The following is a 23601-nucleotide window of genomic DNA, read 5'->3' on the forward strand; positions in this document are numbered from 1 at the left end:
GGGTGGGGGTGGGGGTGGGGGTGGGGGTGGGGGTGGGGGTGTGTGTGTGTGTGTGTGTGTGTGTGTGTGTGTGTGTAGGAGGGGGGTGTTATTTGATGGTTCCCCATCCTTGAAAAGCCGAGCGTGTGGAGGGAGGTGGGATTTTCAACAACCAAGCCGAGTGTGTGGAGGGAGGTGGGGTTTTCAAGAACCAGAGGAATGATTTTACTCAAGGATCTCTGACTTACCTCATCTTCTTAAGGATCTAATTTAAACGTTGAGATTGAGGACATCACTTTTGAGACGAATGATGTAATAACGGAGGCTTTTGTGGAGTTATGAGGGAGGGCGTGCATGTTGCACGTTGCAGCAATGTAAATAATTTGGGAGCAGACTACAGACTGACCACAAATTAGCCAGCACTCCTCTTACCCAGGGGTAAAGTCTCTGTCCCCGACAACGCTTGCATATGGGCAGGCTTGCTGCTGGCTTGTAAGCAGCAGAGTGAGGCAGTGACCAGGTGGCCTGATACCTGAGGCTACAACAGGAGAAGCAACGCCGCGCGGCCTTGTAAGGCCGTCAGCACCCCGAGGCTCCCCTGCTGGAGACGGCAAACAAGTAACTGAATCTCTGCCAGTCTTTATTTCACTAACTGGAAACGGTGGATAATAAAACATATCAAAAGGTATTGTTAAGAGGGACATTTCAATTAATATATATGGTCTAATCATATTTTTAAAATATTGCATATATTGCCTTGCTTTTTCCCCTTGTATTCCCCCTTTTTTCTTTTCTTCATTCAAATAGTTTGTATTCGCTTTAAAGCTTCTAGGAAGGGTGAGCAAAATATTCTGAAACTCTGGGACTTTTGTTATCAAATAAGAGTAACAAGAAGAAAAAATATCAAGGCCATCCTTTAAAAAAGCTGGAGAAACTGTCAATTTCACCTATTATCCACTAAATCCAGTTTTTGCCACATCGGTGACAATCGTGAAAGAAAAGTCACGTTTCTTTCGCACCTCAACTAGTGGAATGAGATCCACACCTGATACTTATATAAGGCCCCTAGCAGTGGGCCTCTGAAGAAATAAAGACAAATAATAATAATTATGCCTATGTAGATCTATTTCATCACAAGTATCTTTTCACAAAATAACCTTGTATCATCTTAAATACTCAAAAAAATACTAGATTATATATAATCATCCAGATGAATTATTTTTTTAATCAGCACCGGAGGATATGTTTTTATCGATTTTAGAGAGAGAGGAAGGGGGAGAGATAGAGTGAGAAACATCAGCGTGAGAGAGAAATGTCGCTCGGTTGCCTCTTGTACTTGCCTCTCATACGTGCCCCCGACATGTGATTGAACCCACAGCCTGGGTATGTGCCCTGACTGGGAATCAAGCCCGCACCGTTTTGGTGTAGGGGATGCTTCTCCAACCATTGAGCCACGGGGCGGGGCCAGGTGAATTCTGTGAATGCTATTTGTAAGTGCCACGTATTTGAATGCCTAGAACCTGCTGAAAAACAATGTCTCCAACACAAAGGGTAAGTTGCAAAACGGGAGTGAAGTACAGGTTTCAGAAAGGAAAACGCTTTAACATCTTTCAATAAAAGAGGTTGCTCCTAAGGCATTAGGTATTAGAAAATCCAGAGAATGAATTTCACTTCAAAACGAAAAAATATAATTCAAGTGGCAGGATTCCATCCTGTCCTCTGACACACATCACTGACTTTTGCAGAAAAACATCCTTGCTGACACTAGAAAAGTGCTATGGGGGTTTTTGGGGGGTTTTTTTGGTTGGTTTGTTTTCTGATAGGACTTGATGTGCCCTGCACACTAGATTTGGTAAGCAAGGTAACAGTTTATGTGAAAAATAACAATATATTTATACCATTTTAGATAGGTAGATTATGGGTTATACTAAAAATATTAACACCATCATATATTCAAAAGAAAATCATTACAATTCTCCCTCAAGATTAAGTAACTGCAGTATGAATTGAAAATAAAAAATATTTAAAGTTTAATAAAATAATAATTATGAAAACCAATGTCAATGTATTAAAAGGCTTTATGTTACTTGTTTGGAAAGAAAACCTTTTAGAGTTAGCCCCGGGACATGTACTCACTCACATACGTTTTAGTTTGATGACCAGAATGAAATGTTAGTGTAATGGAGTTCTTTTTGCTTCTCTAAATATTATCAGATATCATTTCAGAGGCTGAGGAGACATTTCATGCTTTCAATTTATTGCAATCGAGTCAGTCAGTTCTGTACTATCTCTGTGACTTGGATTTTAACAATTACTTACAATAAGTGAGCAAGATGTCTGTGGACAGCTGCCAGAATGGCAGAAGTTTACCGATCTGAAAATCAGAAATCAAGTTAACACCACAGTAAAGACAAGTGATTAGATAATCAACACACTGTGTTCTGCTTCCACTGTGTCATTAACAGCAATTCTTCTCTATTGTGAGAACTCATTGTTAGGTAACAGAATGAAGTTGGAGGCCCTTTTGAATTTTTAAGGAAAATTAATTTATTTTTGGGTGCAGATTTGTAGTAACAAAGGGATGCATCTCATGTATGCAATGTTTAAATATGAAATGTTTGCAAGCATACTTTTCTTATTACAATTTGTAAAACTCTACTATGTATGAGACATGATTTTCTCTAAACTGGAAATTTCTGTGGGGCAGGGGAATAGATTATATGTAGAATGTAATGCCAAGATTTCTCGAAAACCTTTATTAACTAACCATTTATGATTTTTCAGAAGAAAAATGAAAAGGTGTCTCTCTCTATAAATGCAGGCAATATATCCCAGGGACTTTCACAGCCTATTTTAAAAGCCATGATACTCAAACATAAATAAGTAAAGTAAAAATTGACTGAAACCTATAATAGATCTGCATGAATATGCGCCGTTTCTTATTCTGACACAGTGACAGACTCGCCTATTGTTCCCCACTGGCCCCTATTTCTTTCATAGTAATATAATTTTTAGCTAGGCACATTAAAATCCTGAATACAGATCACATTTCCCACCTCCCAGCACAACCAAGCTCCAAGTGACTATGATCTGGCCAATTATTTTAACTACATATTTGGGAATAATATCATTAATGTAATAATTAGATTTAATAAGAGCAATGAGGAATGAACATGTACCTGAAATACTAAACGTACCTGAAATACTAAAAGTACCACAAACAACGCCTTGATGTCAATTCACATTTGGGTCCCTGAGGAAGATCAACATGCTGTTCAAAGAGTGCTGTTAATTCATATTGCTTCAGATTAGCTTCTTGCATTCCTTTGGATTTTGGATCATCTACGTTAGCCTGTTATGACCTTGCAGGAACTAAAATTATTCTCTGCCCTCCCCCAATCTTCCAGCTGTGACCAACTGAAAAATATGCTTTTTCTTCTTTCCTCACTGTGGCATTCCCTTAAGAAAGGTTTTAACACCACCCTCCCACATTCACTAGCATTACAGGTTCACTTTTACAATGTTCTATTTAAAGAGTATACAAAAGCTAAAGAATATTTTGAGAAGTTAATATATCACGCTACATAGAAAAGGTATATAACTTTCATTGACATATTGAAGACATTTTGTAAATTATGTTGTCCAATGTGGTATGGGGAAAATTCCTAAAAAATCCATCTTAAAGTTGAGAATTGTGTAACAAGTACTGAAAATGGAATCTGAGGACATAATTACTTCTCCATGAAGATTTTTAAAAATGTATCTAATGCAGTAGGTATATTAATTGAATCAAAATGATTGTACTATTTATTATTCCTATTGAAATATTTGATTTGCACATTTTATTTTAGCTATGCTTACTTTTTTATGAAATGTTATCCTGTTAAATATCATATTTTAATAAAGAGGAAACCATTTTAAGTTTAATTTTCTGTGCTATGCCATCAAATAAACATAAAATTAAATTTTTCTAATTTACCACATTTTGGTAGTGGAGAAGTCAAGATAAACTCACACATTAATTTCTCGACCAAGCTCATACCATACTTTTTCTTTTAAACCACGAGTTGTGCACAATCAATTACAACAACTCATCACGATGTATGGCCTTTGAATCTGTGAAACACAAAATATCTCTGACATATAATTAGAATCTTGAATTAATCACTGTCTCAATTAAACTTAATCCTAGTATTCCTATCCAAATGATAAATTATAGCAGTTGACAAATATGACACATTTAGCAACATATATAAAGAAGGAAATCCAATGTGAAATGAGACTTCCTACGAAGTTTAACCAGTCTGTTTCTGGAGGGTAAATTCAGCCTTGAAGGCCGTCTCATCTTTTCCACAGGAAGCACCAAGATGAACTAGGTCATATATCAATGACGTCAGCAGTTTTTCATTTTCAGCGGGCCTTCAGCTGCTGCCTGTTGTGCACCTGCCTTTACGCACATTAGTCATCTCCACCAGGCTTAGGCCAAAGGATCCCTCTCCACCTCCAGGCTGGGGAACTGCCACCAGCCACCACTCTGCAGGGTCTTCAGCAGCACAACTCAGATCTCCTTACAGGGCATCTCAGAACCCAGAGACCTGCTCAGACAGGGTGCACACTGAGGACTCACAGCCCTCCTGGAAGTGTGTTACGCATTGAGAAGCAGAGCCAGCCTGGTGAACTTCCTAACCAGGTTTATTTTGCAGAGTTTTCCTTGCAGTTTTAGAATGCCTGTGACCCAGGTCACAGGTTCTCTGGTTTTCCTGAGCAGGCGTTTGGAGGTGAGCAGGGCAAGCAGGGCCCTGCTTGTTTATTAAGCCCTCCTCCCACCTGAAGAGCTAGAGGGGAGGCTGGGTGCACTCAGAGCTCTGCCTCACCGGCTCTGGGCCCACCTCTGACCAGATGCATATTTCAGATGAGTCTGTCACTGCACAAATATTCCACCGCAAGATCAGGGAAAGGCTGGAATGAAAAAGTGACCCCATACTCATCAAGTTTGTTTAAAGACAGTCTCCGCTATCTCCACCTTGAAAGATGAGAGTTTAAAGCTGGGAGTGGCACAGGGGTCAGTATGTAAAATGTGCATAGAATAATAGGGAGTCTTATTCAGAGGAGAGAAAATATTGAGCAACTAGCCAAATTTTCAAATAATTACAAATTATTCTATGGGTGCATTTGCAAAGGTTTATGAAAACATCAATAATGGATTTTTTCCTTAGATTCTAGAGTTACCAGTGTGACAGCTAATGCAATAATGATTTGTTTCAAATGCCTGTGTTTAAGCTGTATAAAGCTGATTTTATACATTTTTCTTGTCAGCTACATTGTAGTTAATGAAATTAAACACACCCATCACATTTGTCCCCAGGGAGAAGGAACTATACACACCACTGGTTTATTTTTCTATTAAAATAAATTGCAGGCAGCTGCATTTGAATGGCACTGAGTGGGGCTCACCCAGAAGTCAAGGGACTTTCTGGGCTTCTGGGCACAGTTCATCAGTACCGAGGCTGGGCTGAGGTGCTGATATTCAAGAAATTATGACATCTGAAATCTACAATGTTAAAGAAATGAAACTTTTGTAATAATATTGAGGATCATTGCATTGATCTTCCTAGAAAATGAATCTAATTTCACTAATAAGAACATGAAGGAGGTTAAGAAATCTACAAACAGTTGGCTACTTACATAAATAAGCTGTGGATAAGTTGTGAATAGCTCAGATGCACTATGGAAGGTGATGTACCATGGAAAGAAACTTCATCATATCTTTTCCAAATCCTTGTTTTAAAAAGAAACAGTCCCCTAGAAGTTGGGGCATGCAGATTCTATACATTTTTAACACCCTTGACAGACCCTGGGGTACCACCCATTACCAAGCAATATTTCTGTAATGGATACATGAATTCCATACTATGTGAGATAAATAAAAATTGTAAGTGTCCTCTCTAATCAGTTCAGGTCATGTTTTGATGCCAAATCCATTTGTACCAAACTTCTAGATAAAAACCTTCAGTATCAAGCACTCTTTAGTTTCCCTCTTTCTTGTGTTCAGGAATTGTAGATCTGTGGGCCTGGGAAGGCTGGTTTACAATGGAAGATGTTAACTGTTGTGTCTTAGTGGACTTTTTTCTCTTGACTCTGACTTGCACAGAAGACAGATTACTAGTTTGTTTTCTGACAGAGGTAAAGCACAGAGGACGACAGGGTGGAGACCATGATGCCTGAATCTCTAATCAGGCCTACTTTCCTGTTACCCTCACATTTTGCTCCAGTTTGTTAATCTCTAACCCTATAGTGACTTCATGTTCTCATCTCCTAAGACTTAAAGGAATGACTTTTCTATGTCTAGGCACACTGCTATGAAACATTAAAGCCCATTAATTGTAGCACTTTATTATATATTATTGATTAATAGCAAAGTGAATCCCGGGAGCAGATTTAATATAACAGGATGAAACGAATCTTTCTTCCCAGTGATTTTTCCATTTCCACCCTGGAGAATTTTGGTTTGACTGCATTAGACTGTGCAGTGGTCCTTTTATTTTACCATCACTTACCTTCATAATATACTTTAAATCCATGAGCACTAACTGCAAAATCACTGGTCAAACGTAGTGAGAACACAGATTTGGTACTTGTCACTGGCGGTGGCAGATGGAATCCTGTTAACCTAAAAACATAAAGGAATTAATTGTTAGAGTCATAGAAATTTTACCTAATAGGGTTCAAAGAGCATTAAAGTAATTTTATTATATCCCCAAGCTTTGTATAATTATATATATACATATATATAGACACATATGTATGAATTTATGGCATGTTGATTAGAACTCACTCATCAAAGGCAATTACTGTAAATATATAAATATATTAATTTATTATTTATGTAAAAGTGTGCATTACTGCTTATTATATTTACCACATTCATCATCTATATGAAAATATCAATTAATTCAAACATTGGCAAATGAATTGTGAGAGTGTTTATGCATATTTTATGCTGCTGATTTTAACTACTAAACATTTACAAGTTTGTCAAATAAATTATTTTCCTGGGAGTTAAAAATGTATATAAAGAGTGGGAAGTATTCAGTGAAATTTAATACTGAAGTAAGAGATGTGATCTAAATATGAAATCTTGAAACTGAAATTTCTAAAAATGAGAAGTGATTTTGTTTTTATAAGCTTCTAAAATTTCCAGTGAGTTCTATTATATTTAATTACTTTTTGGTTAATACTGCATATGTTTACATAACAAGTATTTGAATTTTTACACATAACTTATTACTTATTTGGCTAATGATGTACTGCATATAATTATGAACCCAATAAAGTAAAAGGTAATTTACAATTGACACTTTCTAAATAAAAAAATTTTTAAAAAGTACATTTATGGGATATGATTTTTCTAAAACTAATGAAAATACATAATTTTTCATTTCTATGTATTGCCTTTTTGTTTTGTTTTATTTTTTCATTTTAATTACTACATAAAAATTGTGTACAATGGAATTATATTTTTTATATATACACTTGCTATTTTTTTTACTGATATTATAATCTATACTGAAATTACCATATATTTTTATTGCTGTATAGCAGATCTCAACTTTGTTTTAGATCTGCTTAGAGTCTAAAATATTATTGAGAATCCCTAAGGGAATTTGTGGACTAGATCTAGCAATATCTACCCTATTTATAGTGAAGCCAAGAAAATTTTTAAATATGCATTTATTATTTCATTTTAAAATAACCACCTGCAATAAGTAATTTTTATTTTAAAACTCAGACTTCATTATTGACAACAAATCCTGTCAGTTGTTTTTCTTGAAGAAACAAGTCTGGTTTTTTTTCCTCTTTTTTTTAAGAAAACATACCAAATACTCAAGTGCAGCTAATCATGATTTATGTATTAGTCATTCCTTCAGGTAAAAAGTTTGTTCCATGAAAAAAGTCGCTAATTCAGCTGACAGCTCAATCATATAACTTGTTTTCTTTGAGACAACCATCATATTTTGGAAGACACAAAAATGATTTTTTGCATACTACTTATTTTGTCACACAGGTCATTGAAAACAAGGGTACTCGTGGGTGGATAGCTAATAAAAGAATTATTATAGCTTTAACAGGAACTTTCTTAAGTACAATTGGATTTTGATTTTTTTTTTTTTTTGCACTGTAGGTATGCTGTAGTAAAGAATTCAGTGACTAGTGAGTGCTAGTCTAGTTTGAGGTCACTAATGGAAATTCTTTAATGCACAAGCAGTTTTACCCATTGTTACTTTTGTAAAATGAGAGCAAAGGTCAGCACAGTGAAACAGGTAAATAATGTCTCAGTATTATCATGGAAATAGTTTTGATCTAGTGTACCCCCTGAAAATGTCTCAGGACCTTCAAGGATCCATGGATCACATTTTGAGAACCACTGTTGTATGGGAATCCACTGTAATAGATATACCACATTTTATTTATTCATTCTACTGTTGATGGACATTTGGGTTGCGTAGAATTGTCTGCTGTATTTTCATCAACATCTTTGTAAAAGTTCACTGGTATACACTTATGTCGCAGTCCCTCTAGAGTACAAAAACATTTCAAGCTTTAAATTTGCTTTTTGCTGCATAAGCTACATCCCACAAGAGACCTATTCAAGCTGTGACTTCCTCTTTGGGACCTAAAAAGTAGCCACTAAAAGTTAGTTTAATTAGTGCTATGAGTGCTATGGCTCAAAACCCACTGCCCTTTCATTGAAATCTGGCACACTGTGGCTAAGACAAATTGTATTATAACGCCAGCATTTTCACAGTGATTTATCATGACTTATACTAAGATTTTTGGATCTGAATTATCTTACAATTTTACTTTGGTTATACAGTTCTTAAAAATGATGCAGGTGATATACAGGGAATTCTCTGCTGAAACTATTAACCTATTTAATTTCAAAATGAATGAGCAAACCGCAGGAACAAGTAGATATTTAAAATAATGACTGCTCTGTGAGAATAAATCATGCATACCCTATTGATATCTGGGTACATGAAGCACAGCAAATAATTCACGGTTATGTCAAGATGGCAGTAATTGTGCTATGAAAAGGAAAGATGGCTGTAGCAATATTTGAATAATTATATCATTTGCTGAGAGTAAATGATCTGAAGCTTCTATCAGATACGGAATTCCCGGAGAGGGCATCATGTGTGAGAAAGGCAAATTCACAATGTTAGCACCATGTGCTATCTTTAGCTCTAGATGTGGAAGTGGAATAGATGCTGATATACATATGGATATGAATAGGGATTGGGGTAGATGTGGATATGACTATGAACATAATAAACATAGATAAGTAGGTAAGCAACTGGAATTCATTTCCACTTTTAAAAATATATATATATCTTTATTAATTTCAGAGAAAGAGAAGTAGAAACATCAGTAATGAGAGAGTCATTGATCAGCTGCCTCCCACACGCCCCCGACTGGGGATTGGGCCTGGAACCTGGGCATGTGCCCCTGAACCTCCATCTCCTGGGTCCTAGCTGGATGCTCAACCACTGAGCCATGCCAGGCCGGGCCATTTCCACTCTTTTCTATTCTTTCCACAGTATTCAAGTGCCTTTAAATCTTAGAACTGTAAGAGTCAGAATACCCCTCATTGTCAGTGGTGTTTTCTGTTAGGTTTTGCCAAGGAACGTGCACTTTCATAATATTTGGAATGTAAGTTAAAAGTGTCAACCATCGTTATGTCTTGGCAGGTAAGTGCATGGGCTGCCGTGTGTGTTAAAGGTGAGGTTTTCCCATCGGCTTACCAGAATTCCTGTCTAAACAATTGTTTTGGTGCTACAAACAATTGATGTCATTACTGGTGTTTCCCTAAAATTTCTGCAAATTCCTTATTCCCTGAAAGTCAGTGTAGGTTCTCCCTGACATTTGTGGCCCATCCTTAAATTCATAATTTTTGTTATTAAATCTTCTTCTGCTTTAAGTATTTCCATTTTTTTCCTTTTTTGTCTGAAGCCCAAGGGGTGCACAAATGCTAGGGAACCTCTATTCAATAAAGAAAACAGTCTGAGTATACCCCCAACTCATTATGTCTAGCGTCACTCCATCTACATAAAAGTCATTTTTCCCAGTGTTGTAGAAATTTTATCTTAAAGATCAACATTTTATCCTGGAGCCATACAATATATTACTAGAAATTGTCTTCAAAATTCAATCTTTTCAACTTCTTCTCTATCTGCTGCAAATACTGCCCCTGCTTCCTGATGTTTTTTAAAAATTCCATCGATTCATTTATCTTTAAAGCTATAAATGATCATAATTCCAAAGGCAGTCTAGCTGAACCAGTGAGAAACATGAAGTACAGAAAAGTTGTGTTGGACAATTAATCAATGTCAGACATTTAAATCTATTTAACAGTGTCCCCAGCTTGCAAAAAATTCCTTCAGTTGTTAATGAACATATTACTTCCAAAGTTTGGGGGCTTTAAGAAGCAGTTGAAGTTAGTGACTATGAGCTTGGGTTCTAGAGTATACAAATGGAAGATAAATTCTACTGCTTATCGTCAATTTGATGTTGGGTAAGGTACTATTCCAAATAAAGTAAGTATGAGCTTAATACTAGAAATCACCCCATAGTAATATGGTGAGGATTAAATGAGACATTGCTTGTAAAAATGTAACAGTGCCTCGCACATGTTGAATATTATTTCTACCATAATTTGATAATGAACCAACCCAGGACTTATCTAAATGGTATAAACACATTAAGTGATAACTGTTGGGTGAATTACAGGGAGTAAATCTCAATGTTGCCTTTACTATTGGGCAGGTTACTTCCCTCCCATTCTGTTTTCTGTCAATACGTAGATGAAAATCTTTATAACCTATGCTTTAAATTCTTGCCAGTTTTAAATAAGTTAATACAAGCATGTCACTTGGAACAATGGCATTTAGAAAGCATTACAAATGTATTTGCTACTATTGTTATCCCCTCTTGATGACAGACATGAAAATTAGAAAGTTCTTTCACACATCTATCACCATTTTGTTCCTGTAGCACCCAATCATTGATATGTATAATAAACTTGGATTATTTGAGCAAATGTAATCCTTCAAATATATTCTATTATGCAATATTGTTCTTTTCTTTCCTCCAATTTAGTATTTCTAGACTTTTGATTATTGTGGATTTAAATTAGTAAAGACTGATTACATGCTGTTTACTTAAGGTAACTTTAAGGCAAAGCTATGACCAAGAAAGAGATGAGAGCATTATTACACCCCCAACCATTAATAAAGCTTCTCAATTATGAAGAGGAGGAGGAGAGTGGATAGCGAGGGAGGGAGGGAGGGAGGGAGAGAAGGAAGGAGGAAGAGACAAAGAGATGAAGGGACCAGATGAGAAAGTGTGTTTAGGAATTTACCATTCCTGAGACTGAGTCAAGTGATTCTCCCCAACTCCCAAAACCTTGACATCATTTTTGGTACATTTCAAAGACATATAACTGACAGTTTACACACACCTTATCATGTTAATTTTACTTTATTTCCTAATGAGTCACATTCAGTAAGAAAAAAAAACGAAACACATGACTTTACAAATGTACACTTTGCATTCTTCCATAGTGACAATTGTATGTATGAGCCATTTCTGCAATGCACTCAATAAGAATTCAACTCAAAATTAATGGCTCTTTCTATTTCCCAGAAAGGCAATATTCATGATCTCTCAGAATCAGCAAAACATACAATTTACATGACTAATATTATGTATCTATGTATTTAAAACATGAATATTAGAAGTATGAAATTTTGTTTGTCTAGTTTTTCAGGCATTAAAGGGTATGCTCGAAAAAGAAATGACTGCACTTCAATGTCTATATCTATATCTATATCTATATCTATATCTATATCTATATCTATATCTATAATCTATATATCTATCACCTATATCTATATCTCTATATCTATATCATCTATATCTATATTATATACACATATATATAAATGTATGTATTCTATATTCTTTGTGATATGCTTGTGTTCTATATTACTTGTGACATGTTCCAGTGATGAAGACAGATTATAATTTTAATCAACCTAAAATCATTATAAGAAACGTTTTGAGATTCTATGCCACTCACCAATTTTATGGATTTATATAAGTACTACATGCATTAAGAAGTAGTATTATATGGTACATAAAAGAGAACACTGCAATTGCAGAGGTTTAAATATAGCTTTATGCTGATAATGATTGAAAATGTTATGATAAAGATACTATACAATTTAACATAGTCTAAAATTTAGAAAAGTGGTGACTTTTTCAGAATAGTCTGGTTCTGTTTGTTAATTTTTTAAATTTCAAAGCTATTAGATATAAGCAATTGAGAACATAACCATTCTTAAAAGATGTACATAGCCATTAATTATAGCCACTATGCCCAACACCACTTTCTCATAAATTTTCAGGACTGCACTTTGAGATTATCATCGCCCTCTCTCTTCCCTCTATCTATGTACATATCTATATCTATATACATATATATATATATAAAATACACACAATTGGTGAATGCACAGCACTTTGTAAACTTTCTCTAGTGATTTCAGGTTAAATAAAATTATAATCATTCTTCACTGGAATATATCATGAAGAAAAATTAATATGAGAATGCAATGACATAGAACATATGTATAGTCATTTGTCTACCTAATTAATTAGTGAACTTAGACATGATTTATGAACTAATTTAGTGTTATCAAATGAAAATTTTTAATGTCAAGTGCAAAATCATTCAGTCCATTAATCTATTATTTTAAAATAATCATAATTCAGATCCAAACATTTTAAATTGGACTAGTTAAAATTAAATTATAAAGTACTTGTACATTGTTATGTTTTACTGTATATAAAGCATTTTTTAAAATCTTTTACAATGTCAAGATAAAACAATGTAAAATTTTTCATTTTATAACACTGAAGATGACTAAGTTGAATAAATATTAGCAAACATGTATTAGAAAATGTTAGTTTTAAACAGATACAGAGCAACTGTAGCTTCCCTTATAATACCATACATTAACAAATCTAGAAGAATTCACAGGAGTTAATTCTGGGATGTCTAATTTAAAATTTCTCTTTAGAGTTTGAGATTTCTATATGAAATTTTCTTTTGCTAAAACATTTATATCTATGAGGACATCAAGCAACTCTGTGAGATAATCAAGCAGGCATTTTGATTGTGACATTTTACAGGTGAAAAAATGAATGTTTATGGGCAATGAGTGAATTTCTCAAGAAATTGCTCTAGTTAGTGATTTATTAACATCATGTATAGTTTGCTTTTAGGATATCAGGGCTATTTTACTGAAAGCAGAGTAATGAAAGTAAATGTTTTACAGATTTACTGTAAAAGACAATATATATATTAATCATGGAACAAAGTGTTTTAAACGTGCTTGCCGACATCTTTTGTTTTATGTTTTAACCCCTGCTTTAATGGTTTAATTTAATCTCTTTCTTCACTAAAAGCTACCTCCATTCTTTTTGGCAACATGCCTCGTACAAACAACAAATGATTGTGAATACTCCTGAATCCTTGCCTTACTCAAATGTGAAAGAGCTTTTATGTTGACAAAAAGTTTAGAAACCCCATCCTTGAGATCTTTCCAATTATTAATTTGAAGGCTCCAAAGTGAAGAATGGTATCTAAGGAGAAGAGTCATTAACTGCCTTAGGTGCATCAAAATTTTAATTGGCTTTTTTTCTAATTTTCTTGCATGCCCCGTGGTGATACAAGTCTTCAGTAAATTAAATGTTGGCAAGGAAGGTACTAATCACAATACATCTTTTTCAAGCTTGTCCACAGAAAAGAAAAAAAAACATTTCTACCCTCAATTCCTGTGATTTATGGAATCTATATACGCTATATAAGGCTATTACCAAGGTCATAGTTGGATTAATAGTAAGAAAAATCCATATTGTTTCATTAAATGGAACTCATTAATATAACAGATAAATAAGAAAAAACTGGTATTGTTTCCCTTATTGAGTAAACAGTTGTTAATAGTTAATATCACATGTGGGGTTCACACACACACACACACACACACACACACACACACACACACACTCACTCACACATCCCTGCCAGTGGGTCAGGCATTTATAGCCTCTGCATTTCCCAAACATTTTCTTATACTGGAGAGATAATGAAGACACAGGGCCGGCTCTAACTCTGAAGGATACTTTCAGCAAATCGGACAGTTCCATCGTTTCCAGGCCAGCCTGTCTGCCCGCAGGGGCAGGGAAATGGGCCCATGAGAAGTATTAAAGCCCCAGGGCTCGAGGCCCAAAGTATGCTCTCTGGCCACTTCCTCCTGCAGTCTATCAAGCCCATTTGATATTTTCAAACAATCATTGTGGGAAAGCCATTTTCTGCCACAACGTTTTACCTACAGGAAAGGAGGCAGGTCATTGCGTTTCAGTAAAAGGAGCAGCAATTAGGAGAGATTTTAACATGAGCGTTAGGAGGCGGTTTGGGAAATTCGGGGAACAATGGAGAGAAGAAAGGAGACAAGCTTAATTAGGTAAGAAGGGAACTATAGTGGCTGCTCAAGAACACTTACGGGCACCCTGCCAACATTCCTTGAAGAAGACGAGGTCTACCAATTACCCAAGAGGGAATTCAGGCTACAGACTGTTGTTTATTTGTTCTAATTGCTGCTCCTTGATTGTGTCCCTAAGGCTTGTGAATTCTATGGTAATGTCAAGAATCCAGCAAATGTATCAAATAAGAAATTATGGCAGAATGTATTGCTCTTTTACATCTATCCTTCACAGTGCTGAGAAAACAAAGTGGTTAAATAACTGTCATTCAAAAAGGGAGGGGGGGGATAAAGCAGAGTTTAGCTACAGTAATGAAGTGTATTTTATAACTATGACCAAGAGCGTATAAATAGATTATGGGCAATCACTATGTAAGAAAACTAAAGCGGTAAAGAGTAGTTTTATCATAGAAATAGGAAAGATATATGACAAGAGCTTCCCTAGCAATGTTTACTTCATCAGGTAGTAATTAAAAAAAAAACAAAAACGACTACTTAAAAATATACTTAATTTTAGTTTTGTCCAGAAGCAGCCAGCTGACACTTATAATTTGAGCTGTCATTTCTACGATTCCTTAAAACATAGGTCATGCCAATTCTTATTCACTATAATGCCCAAGTGAAGTAAAATGACTCTAGATGTTTGTACACCTTCAAAACCAACCATAGACCTAAATATAAAGACTAACATTCTAAAGTCTCAGCAGAAATACAGGCACTATCTTTTCCATCTTTGGATGAGCAAATATTTATCACACTACATAGAAAGTGCTAACAAAATAAATTGTTAATTAATTGGACTTTGTTAAAATGTACAACTTCAGCTCCTCAGAAGAAAGTGCAATAAAATGAAAAAAGCAAGACACAGGTCGGAAGAACACATTTACAATGTATATATTTGTCCAAAAATGCCATAAAGATTGCATCAAGACACTTATAACTCAATATCAAGACAAATCAAACAACCCAACTATAAAGCAGGCAAAATACTTGAACACATACTTCATAAGATATATCAATTTATCCAAAGAAGACACACAAATGACCAACCGGTAAATAAGAAGGTGTTCAGCATCACTAATCATTCGAGAACGCAAATCAAAACCACAACACGGCATCACCTCACATCTGTGAGAATGAGTATTATAGAGAGGCAGGAGATAACAAGTGTTGGTGGGGAAGTAAAAAAAAAAAAGGAGGAGGGACTTGTGCACTGTATGTAGCAATATAAATTGGTTCAACCCCCTGTGTAGGAAACGGTATGAAGATTCTTCAAAAAATTCAAAATAGTATTACTATGCGGTCCAGCAATTCCACTTCTAAGTATATATCCCAAGGAAATGAAGGCATTATCTCAAAGCGAAATCTGCACTCCCATGTTCATTGCAGCTTTATTCACAATAGCCACTATGTGAAAACAACCTAAGTGTCCATGGATGGGTGAGTGGATAAAGAAAATACAATGTACTGTATATATATACACACAATGAAATATTTTTCTGCCACAGAAAAGAAAATCCTGCTATTTTCAACCATGCAAATGTACTTTCATGGCATTGTGCTAAGTGCAATAAGTCAGACCAAGACAAATATTGCATAATCTCACTTGTATGTGGATTCTTAAAAAGCCAAACTCAGAAAAAGTTGAACGGTGGTTGTCAGGGCTTGGGGTGGAAGGAGTGGGAAGATGTTGGTAAAATGTTACAAGCTTCCAGTTATAAGGTAAATAAGTTCTGGGCACCTAATGTACTTCATGATGACTGTAGTTAACAGTGCGGTTAACAGTGCGGTCACACAGTATATTTAAAAGTTGCTAAGGGCGTCAATCATAAATGCTCTCACCACACACACAGTAAGTGGGAATTATGTGCGGTGTTGGAAGTGTTAACTAATTTTACTGTGATAGTCACTTACAATATACATCTGTTTATCAAAATACCGTGTTGTGCACCTTAAACTTACACGGTGTTATATGTCAATTATATCTCTACAAAACTAAAAAAAAATTTAAATTGCAAACTCTCTACTACTTGTCCTCCCTCAACGAGATTTCATTTCTGAATCACAATTGTTTGTTATTATTATCTGCTTTCCCCAATGAAAGGTGTTTTATATTTATATTTACCTGTATTATATTTTTACTTATCTTTTTACTTTTAACACTATTAACTCATAGAAATTTATTTAAGAAAGTGTTATATTGTGTCTATTTCTACACTATGAGTTTATAACTACCTCCTCTTTTGCAATGACAGCTTTAAAAATTATTTCTTTAGAAAATTAAGTGTCCTGGAAACCTAACTTTGTTTTTAACAGTAAAATAGGTGGAGGTGGTGGGTGGGTAGGGAAAGATTAACCAAAGAATTTATATGCATATATGCATAACCCACAGTCACAGATTATAGTGTGGTGAAGGCCTGGGGGTGGGGTGGATGTGAGGGGAAAAAGGGGGACATCTGTAATACCTTCAACAATAAAGATATTTTTTTTAAAAAAGCACCTTTGTAAGATAAGCTGCTTTTACTCATAAAATATTTTTCCTCCATTCTTCCATTCAAGTACACTTACCTTGTCCTGAAGTTCATAGGATGAGGGTGTCCGTCATATAAGGACAGGTAGTCATATTCTTCTTCTAGAGCAAATGACTGAAAAACAATTTGTATTCTATTTCTTTCTTCTGCTATTATGACCCATGTACAGTTTGCACCATTTGGATATCCATATGGAAAACCAGGGCTTTCTATAGTGCCATTAAGTCCTTTTAAAGTGCCACCACATGTATAAATAAATCCTGCAACAAAAAAGAAATAAACAGACATTAACATTATATAAAACAAGAATAACCCAGGAGATCTAGTATTGTTTTTCCAAGACCTCTGTTACAATAATTTTGTAAATGACAATTTTAGAGCTATGTAAATTATCTAATTTTTTTTGAAAAAAGGTAAAATATAACTAGCAGACTACTAGAAGGCTTGCCATTGACCATACATATTGTGTTTAGTCATTTTATACCAGTAGATGGCATGAAATCTCCCACATATCTCACTCATCATCTATTACGTGACTCAACAGAGTTTTAGAACATGATACCTTCCCCGAGGCAGATTTCAATCTTTCTTTTGCTAGGAGAGCCTTTCAAACAACACTGCTGAAAAAGGTGAAGGGATTAAGAACTACAGATTGGTAATCACAATAGTCCCAGGGAATTAAGTACAACATAGAGAATATGGTCAATAATATTATAGACTCTATGTACGGGGTCAGGTAGATACTTGAAATATCAGGGGACCGTATTGTAAAGTATATGATTGTCTAACCACTATGCTGTACAGCTGAAACTACTACAAAATAATATTGAATGTAAACTATAATTGAAAAATAAAATTTAAAAATAAAATTTAATGATTTTAAGTATGCATTTTGGATTTTAAAAAAATTAATCACTTTTTCTTGGGAAAGCATGGTAACTCTTTGGGGTGTCTATATCTCTACCATCTACCTATGTGCATTAGGGTAGTCTATCCTTCACTGATTCTAGCAGACTCAGACTTTGAAAAATATGTAATTACTCTGTCTCAAACCAGAGTGATTGGTCCAAAATGGACATTTAACCACAACAAGTGAAACCTGACTCTTGGAGATACTTAGAAAACTTACCATGTTTCTTGAGGGATTGATTTATGAGAATTTAATATGCTGTAGTCATACGGTGTCACATAGAGCCCTAAGACTTATGTAATGGTCAGAGAAGATGGTCCTCAGCATGTACCTAAACTACTTTAGATGCTATTCAATCTTGGCTCTCGAGGCAGGCAGCCATGGCTGCAGATGTTCTGATGAGAACTCTTTACCCAGATATTCTTTCCACATTTTGGGGTCATACATGAAGTTTAAGTGCCATGAAGGTGCTAGTCATGTAGTCTGGCTAATACGGGATGCCACACTACCCAAAGCATCTGTGTTTGGAGCTAGATGTAGAAAATGCAGGAAACTTGGTGCTCTTCTCTCTCTGAGAAGAAATGAGTTTATGTTTTATAGGTATAGGTATTTTTTAGAAATGTGAAGACATGGGAACCACCTAAGTGTCCTCCTGTAGATGGCTGGATAAAGAAGATATGGTGTCTATACACAACGCAATACGACTCAGCCCTAAGAAGAGATGGCACACTGCCACTCACCACAAAATGGGTGGATCTTGAGACGATCGCGCTAAGCGAAATAACTCAGACAGGAAAAGTTAAGAACCTTATGATTTTACTCATAGGCGGGAGATAAAACTGAAAGTAACACATGAATAAACAAGAAAAACAAACAAACAAAAACTCACAGACACCAGTATGGAGGTTACCAGAGGGAAGGGGGGGAGGGGGTAGTAAAGGGTAAAGGGGGTCACATATATGGTGACGGAAGATGAACTGACTTTGTGTGGTGGGCACACAATACAGTAAAACCTATATAATCCTAATAACCAATATCGACCCAGTAAACTAAAATTAAAAAAGAAAGAAATAGACAAAAATAAAAGTGTGAAGAACCTTGCAAGAAAGATGAGAAGCCAGAGTTGTAGATTGTGGTGGACAGAGGCTGATTTGGGCATTTACATGATTTCAACACTCTCTTCATACGAGCACCAACTTTCTTTTGCTAGTAGAGCCTCTTGTCTACCAAAGGGCTGTGTGCTTCAGAGACACTGACAACACTGACTCGTGGCGAGGCCTATGGCTGGTGACGGGATGAATCAGTACAATCCTCTCCCCCTTGACCGTAGTAACTTCCGGAATCTACTCCAGTTCTCTCCATATGGCAAAGTACTGTGTGATGTGAACCACGGGTCTTCTGGTTCTTCTGCCCTTTTAAAAACTTACTAAAAGGTTGGATAAGGTAGAAGTTTCTACAAATCAATATTTGTGGGTATACATGTACTTTTGCTCAAGCACCAAATGTCAAATAGGGCATTTTATTATTTTCAAAGTTAAAAAAAAAAAAAAAAAGGAAAGGTCCCTTTTAAATTGCTTCTTGCAGAGCAATTACTTTGAAGCCTTAGGTTAATTAGCTATCACCCATTTCTATTAGTTTTCTGCCTGAACAGCTTCCAATTTGAACTTCATAACAAAACCCAAGCATGAATCCTTTCATCTGCAAACTGATCTACGGGCTGTTTTATACATTCCCAAGCCCCATAACCCTGACAGTTTTAGAAAAAGGACACATGTCCTAAAATAACATGCTCAGCTTTGTCCGCTAATTCCTCATGGGCCTGTTGATTCATGCATTTCAATTATTTCCCCCTTTTTTGTTTTAATTCTCCAGGCAAATTAGGAGTTACACCTATTTTAAATCTTTCTTATCTGTGTTCTCCATTTCACTTTCATTTTTGTTAAAATCTAAAGTTTGTCTGAGGAATATCACATTATTCATAATAATAAAGTACGTTTTTCCAACCCAAAATAATCAGAAGTAATAAAGTTTTAAAAACTAAAAGTCTCCTCTCACTTACTACGCTTCATGAGGCTGGTCGTTGCTATAACGTGGTGTTTACCAGTCCAGACCACCTCTGGGCACACACACAGGTGCATATTTTCATGCGATGGATAATTTTAACAAATGGAGTAAGTTACACTATGCATGTTTTCCTGAATCTTTTTCTTTATTTTTGTAAAATACTGATTCGTTTCTGGATCCCCATGTGTACTCCTACTGCATTCCTTTGAAATGACTTTCCTTAGCTAGATGGCCTATGGTGTGCCTGCACTAGGGTTTACTTGGTAGATGTCCTATTGAAGGCTTTATTGTTTGTGTTTACAAAGCTGTGAAGAGAAACCCTGGGTGTATGTTCTTGTGTGCTTGTGTGAAATGGTTTTCAGGTGGAGTTCCAGAAACGGGAGTGCTGGATTTTAAATTTAGATTGATATAGCCAAAATATCTTCAATAAATATAAACATGTTACCACTATCAGCAGGTTGTAAAGTGTTTCCTACCTCCAGTCCCAATTTTGGCAACACCCGATTTTTCACAATGCAAACTTTGCGGAACGAAAAATGTTATGTATTTTATTTTGCCTTTCTCTGATTCCTGTTGGGATCAAATATCTTATCATAGGCTTCTCTTTCATTCATAATTCTTATTTTGTAAATTGCCTCTCCACGGCCTTAACATATTTTTTAATGGATACAACACCAACCTCACTTCTCTTTTTGGACACAATCACTTAGGTCTCTGGCTATTCATTGGTAATCATGTTTCCCTTTTCTGAATGCAACAACTCTGCTTAGTATTTGTAAGTCATTGCTCTCATAAACTCACAACTCCTTATTGCTCGTTATAGTTCATGTGAGACATTATCCCCTTTTCCACTCATCTCCTTTGATGGCCATCCCTCTACATTTATTCACGTATTCACCACAGGTATCATGATAAAAAGGATAGCATCCTAGAGTGTCTCCGTGGAACTGACAAACTACAACATGAGGCAGCAGGGAGATGCAGGCTGTGACTATTTACGGAACGTGGTTAGTGCCGGGACTGGGATAAGCACTATGCGTTTAGAGAAAACCTGTCTCAAAAGCTGGCATTGCAAATTTCCATAGATTCAGTCCTTAACAGTTTCTGATTGCCTTACATTGTATTTTTCACCTTAACTTTTAATGTCCACTAAAATTCTTGAATAACTGAAGTGTATATGAAGTGGTTCACTCTGTCAACAAGAATTTGAATAACAATATAGATTTTTAATTTTTTCTTTTTTGATGCCATATGTTACCTTTCCTATACAGTAGAGAACTATGCAAAGACCATTTGTATAATATTTTAAGCAATGTGCTTAAATTTCTTTTGTTTTCCTTTGTGATAACCAAGTTCCACAACAGACCAACGTTTACACTTGTGTTTACTTTTCACCGTTTCCACACCTGTGTTTATTTACTACAGTCAGCTTTTGTGCCCAATTACATTGACATGGCTCTTTTCATTCATCAAAATAGTTCACTTTTTTTTATAAAGAGACAGCCCTTGTGTGATACAGACTTATAAAGTAAAAAAACTTAACAGTCGGAAATATCCTTTATTTTGGTAAACAACACATAATATGAAGTCTGTCCTCACCAATTTCAAAAGGTGCAGTATTAACTATATGTACATTGTACAGTAGATCTCTAAAACTTTTTCATCTTGCACGAATGAAGTGCTATACCCATTGAACAATAACTCCTAATTTTCCCATCTACCTATTTCCTGGCAGCCACCATTCTACTTTCTGCTTCTATAAATTTGAATAATTGAGACACCTTATATACACAGAATCATTCAGTAGTTCCCCTCCTGTGACTGGTTTACTTCACTTAGCATAAGGTCCTCAAGGTTCAACCATGTTGTGGCATATGACAGAATTTCTTTTCTTTTTTAAGCTAATTTCAATTGTATACGCATACCTCTTTTACTTTATCTATTCACCCTTTGATGGATACTTAAATTGTTCTCACTTCTTGACTTTCTTGAACAATGTTTCAATGAACATGGAAATGCAATTATCTCTTTGAGATCCTGATTTCAGCTCCTTTGGATAAATACGCAGAAGTGGGCTTGCTGGATTATATGGTAGTTTGCTTTTAACTTATTGGGGAAACTCCATATTGTTTTTCATAGCAGCTGCATCATTCTGCTCTTTCACAATAGTGCACAGAGGTTTCAAAATCTCCACATACCCACCAGCACTTATTTTATGTTTGTTTATATATTCATTTGTGTTTTTTGGATATTCTGAATGATGGCTATCCCAACAGATGTGAGGCGATATCTCATGGTGGATTGAATTTGCATTATCCTGATGAGGAGTGATGTTCAGCATGTTTTCTTCAACATGTTGGCCATTTAGTATGTCTTTTTTGGAGAAACGTCTAAATCCTTTACCCATTTTTAATTGAGCTGATTGCTTTTTAGCTAAGAATTGCAGGCGTTCTTTACATATTTTAGATATTAACCCTGTATCAGACAGATGGCTTACAGATATTTTCTCCTATTCCATAGGTTGCCTTTTCACTCCGTTGTTCTCATGCTCCACAAAAGTTTTGAGCTTGATGTAGGCCCACTTGTTTATTTTTGCTTCTGTTGCTTATGTTTTTGGTGTCATATCCAAGAAACCATTGCCAAAACCAATGTCAAGAAGCTTTACACCTATCTTTTCTATTAGTGGTTCTACAGTCTGGGTCTTATGTTTAAGTAGTTAGTCTATGTTGAGTTTATTTTTGTGTAGAGTGTAAGGTAAGGGTTCAATTTCATTCTTTTACATATGGGTAACCAGTTTTGGACTACCATTGTTGAAGAAACTGTTCTTTCCTTGTACTGTATTCTTGGCATCCTTGTTGAAGATCGTTTGACCCCATATATGTGTGGGTTTACATCTGGGTCCTTGATTCCCTTCCATTGATCAATGTCTATCTTTATGCTAGTGCCATGATATTTTGATTACTGTAGCTATGCGTTATATTTTGAAATCAGAAAATGTGAGACCTACAGCTTTGTTTTTCTTAAGATTGTTTTGATTTTTTTTAGACCCTTTGTAGTTCCACATGAATTTTAAGATTGTTTTTACATTTCTACAAATAATGCCACTGGGATTTTGTTAGGAATTGCACTGAATCTGTACATCACTTTGATGTACACAAGAAAATTATCACAAAGCATAGAAATTACAAAATAATTTATAGCAATGGGACAATAAATATTGCTTTAATGATCTTATGCTTTCCGTGGTTAAGAATACAAACAGGTGTTATTTTCTCTACTGTTTATAGTGAATTTACAGCTTTGGGGTACCAGTGGAGAAATACAATATTTTGTAGTGTGTGACATTTTACATGCTTTTCCACCATTTCTTCTTTATGACTAAATAAAGATACACTGGGAAATGAAATTCTTCCAGGTTATTATATTTAGGGGTACTGTCAATTCAATCTCTCTTCTCCTCATACTTTACAAAAATCCATGAGCCGCCTGTCTTGTTTATTGCCTGAACACT

At 35.4% G+C, this 23601-nt stretch overlaps 1 protein-coding gene across 1 annotated transcript in view; it reads right to left on the bottom strand.

Annotated features, from left to right (window-relative positions):
• Window positions 1–23601, bottom strand: part of CSMD3 (CUB and Sushi multiple domains 3) — a 551595-nt gene that overhangs the window by 466215 nt on the left and 61779 nt on the right. The window contains exons 2-3 of the mRNA XM_016224286.2: window positions 17154–17376; window positions 6537–6649 (exon numbers count right to left, since the gene is read on the bottom strand). Coding sequence (XP_016079772.2) covers window positions 6537–6649; window positions 17154–17376 — 336 coding nt within the window. The remainder of the gene's footprint in view (window positions 1–6536; window positions 6650–17153; window positions 17377–23601) is intronic.

This window comes from Miniopterus natalensis, chromosome 16, assembly GCF_054644295.1.
Source record: "Miniopterus natalensis isolate mMinNat1 chromosome 16, mMinNat1.hap1, whole genome shotgun sequence".
Lineage (NCBI taxonomy): Eukaryota > Metazoa > Chordata > Mammalia > Chiroptera > Miniopteridae > Miniopterus > Miniopterus natalensis.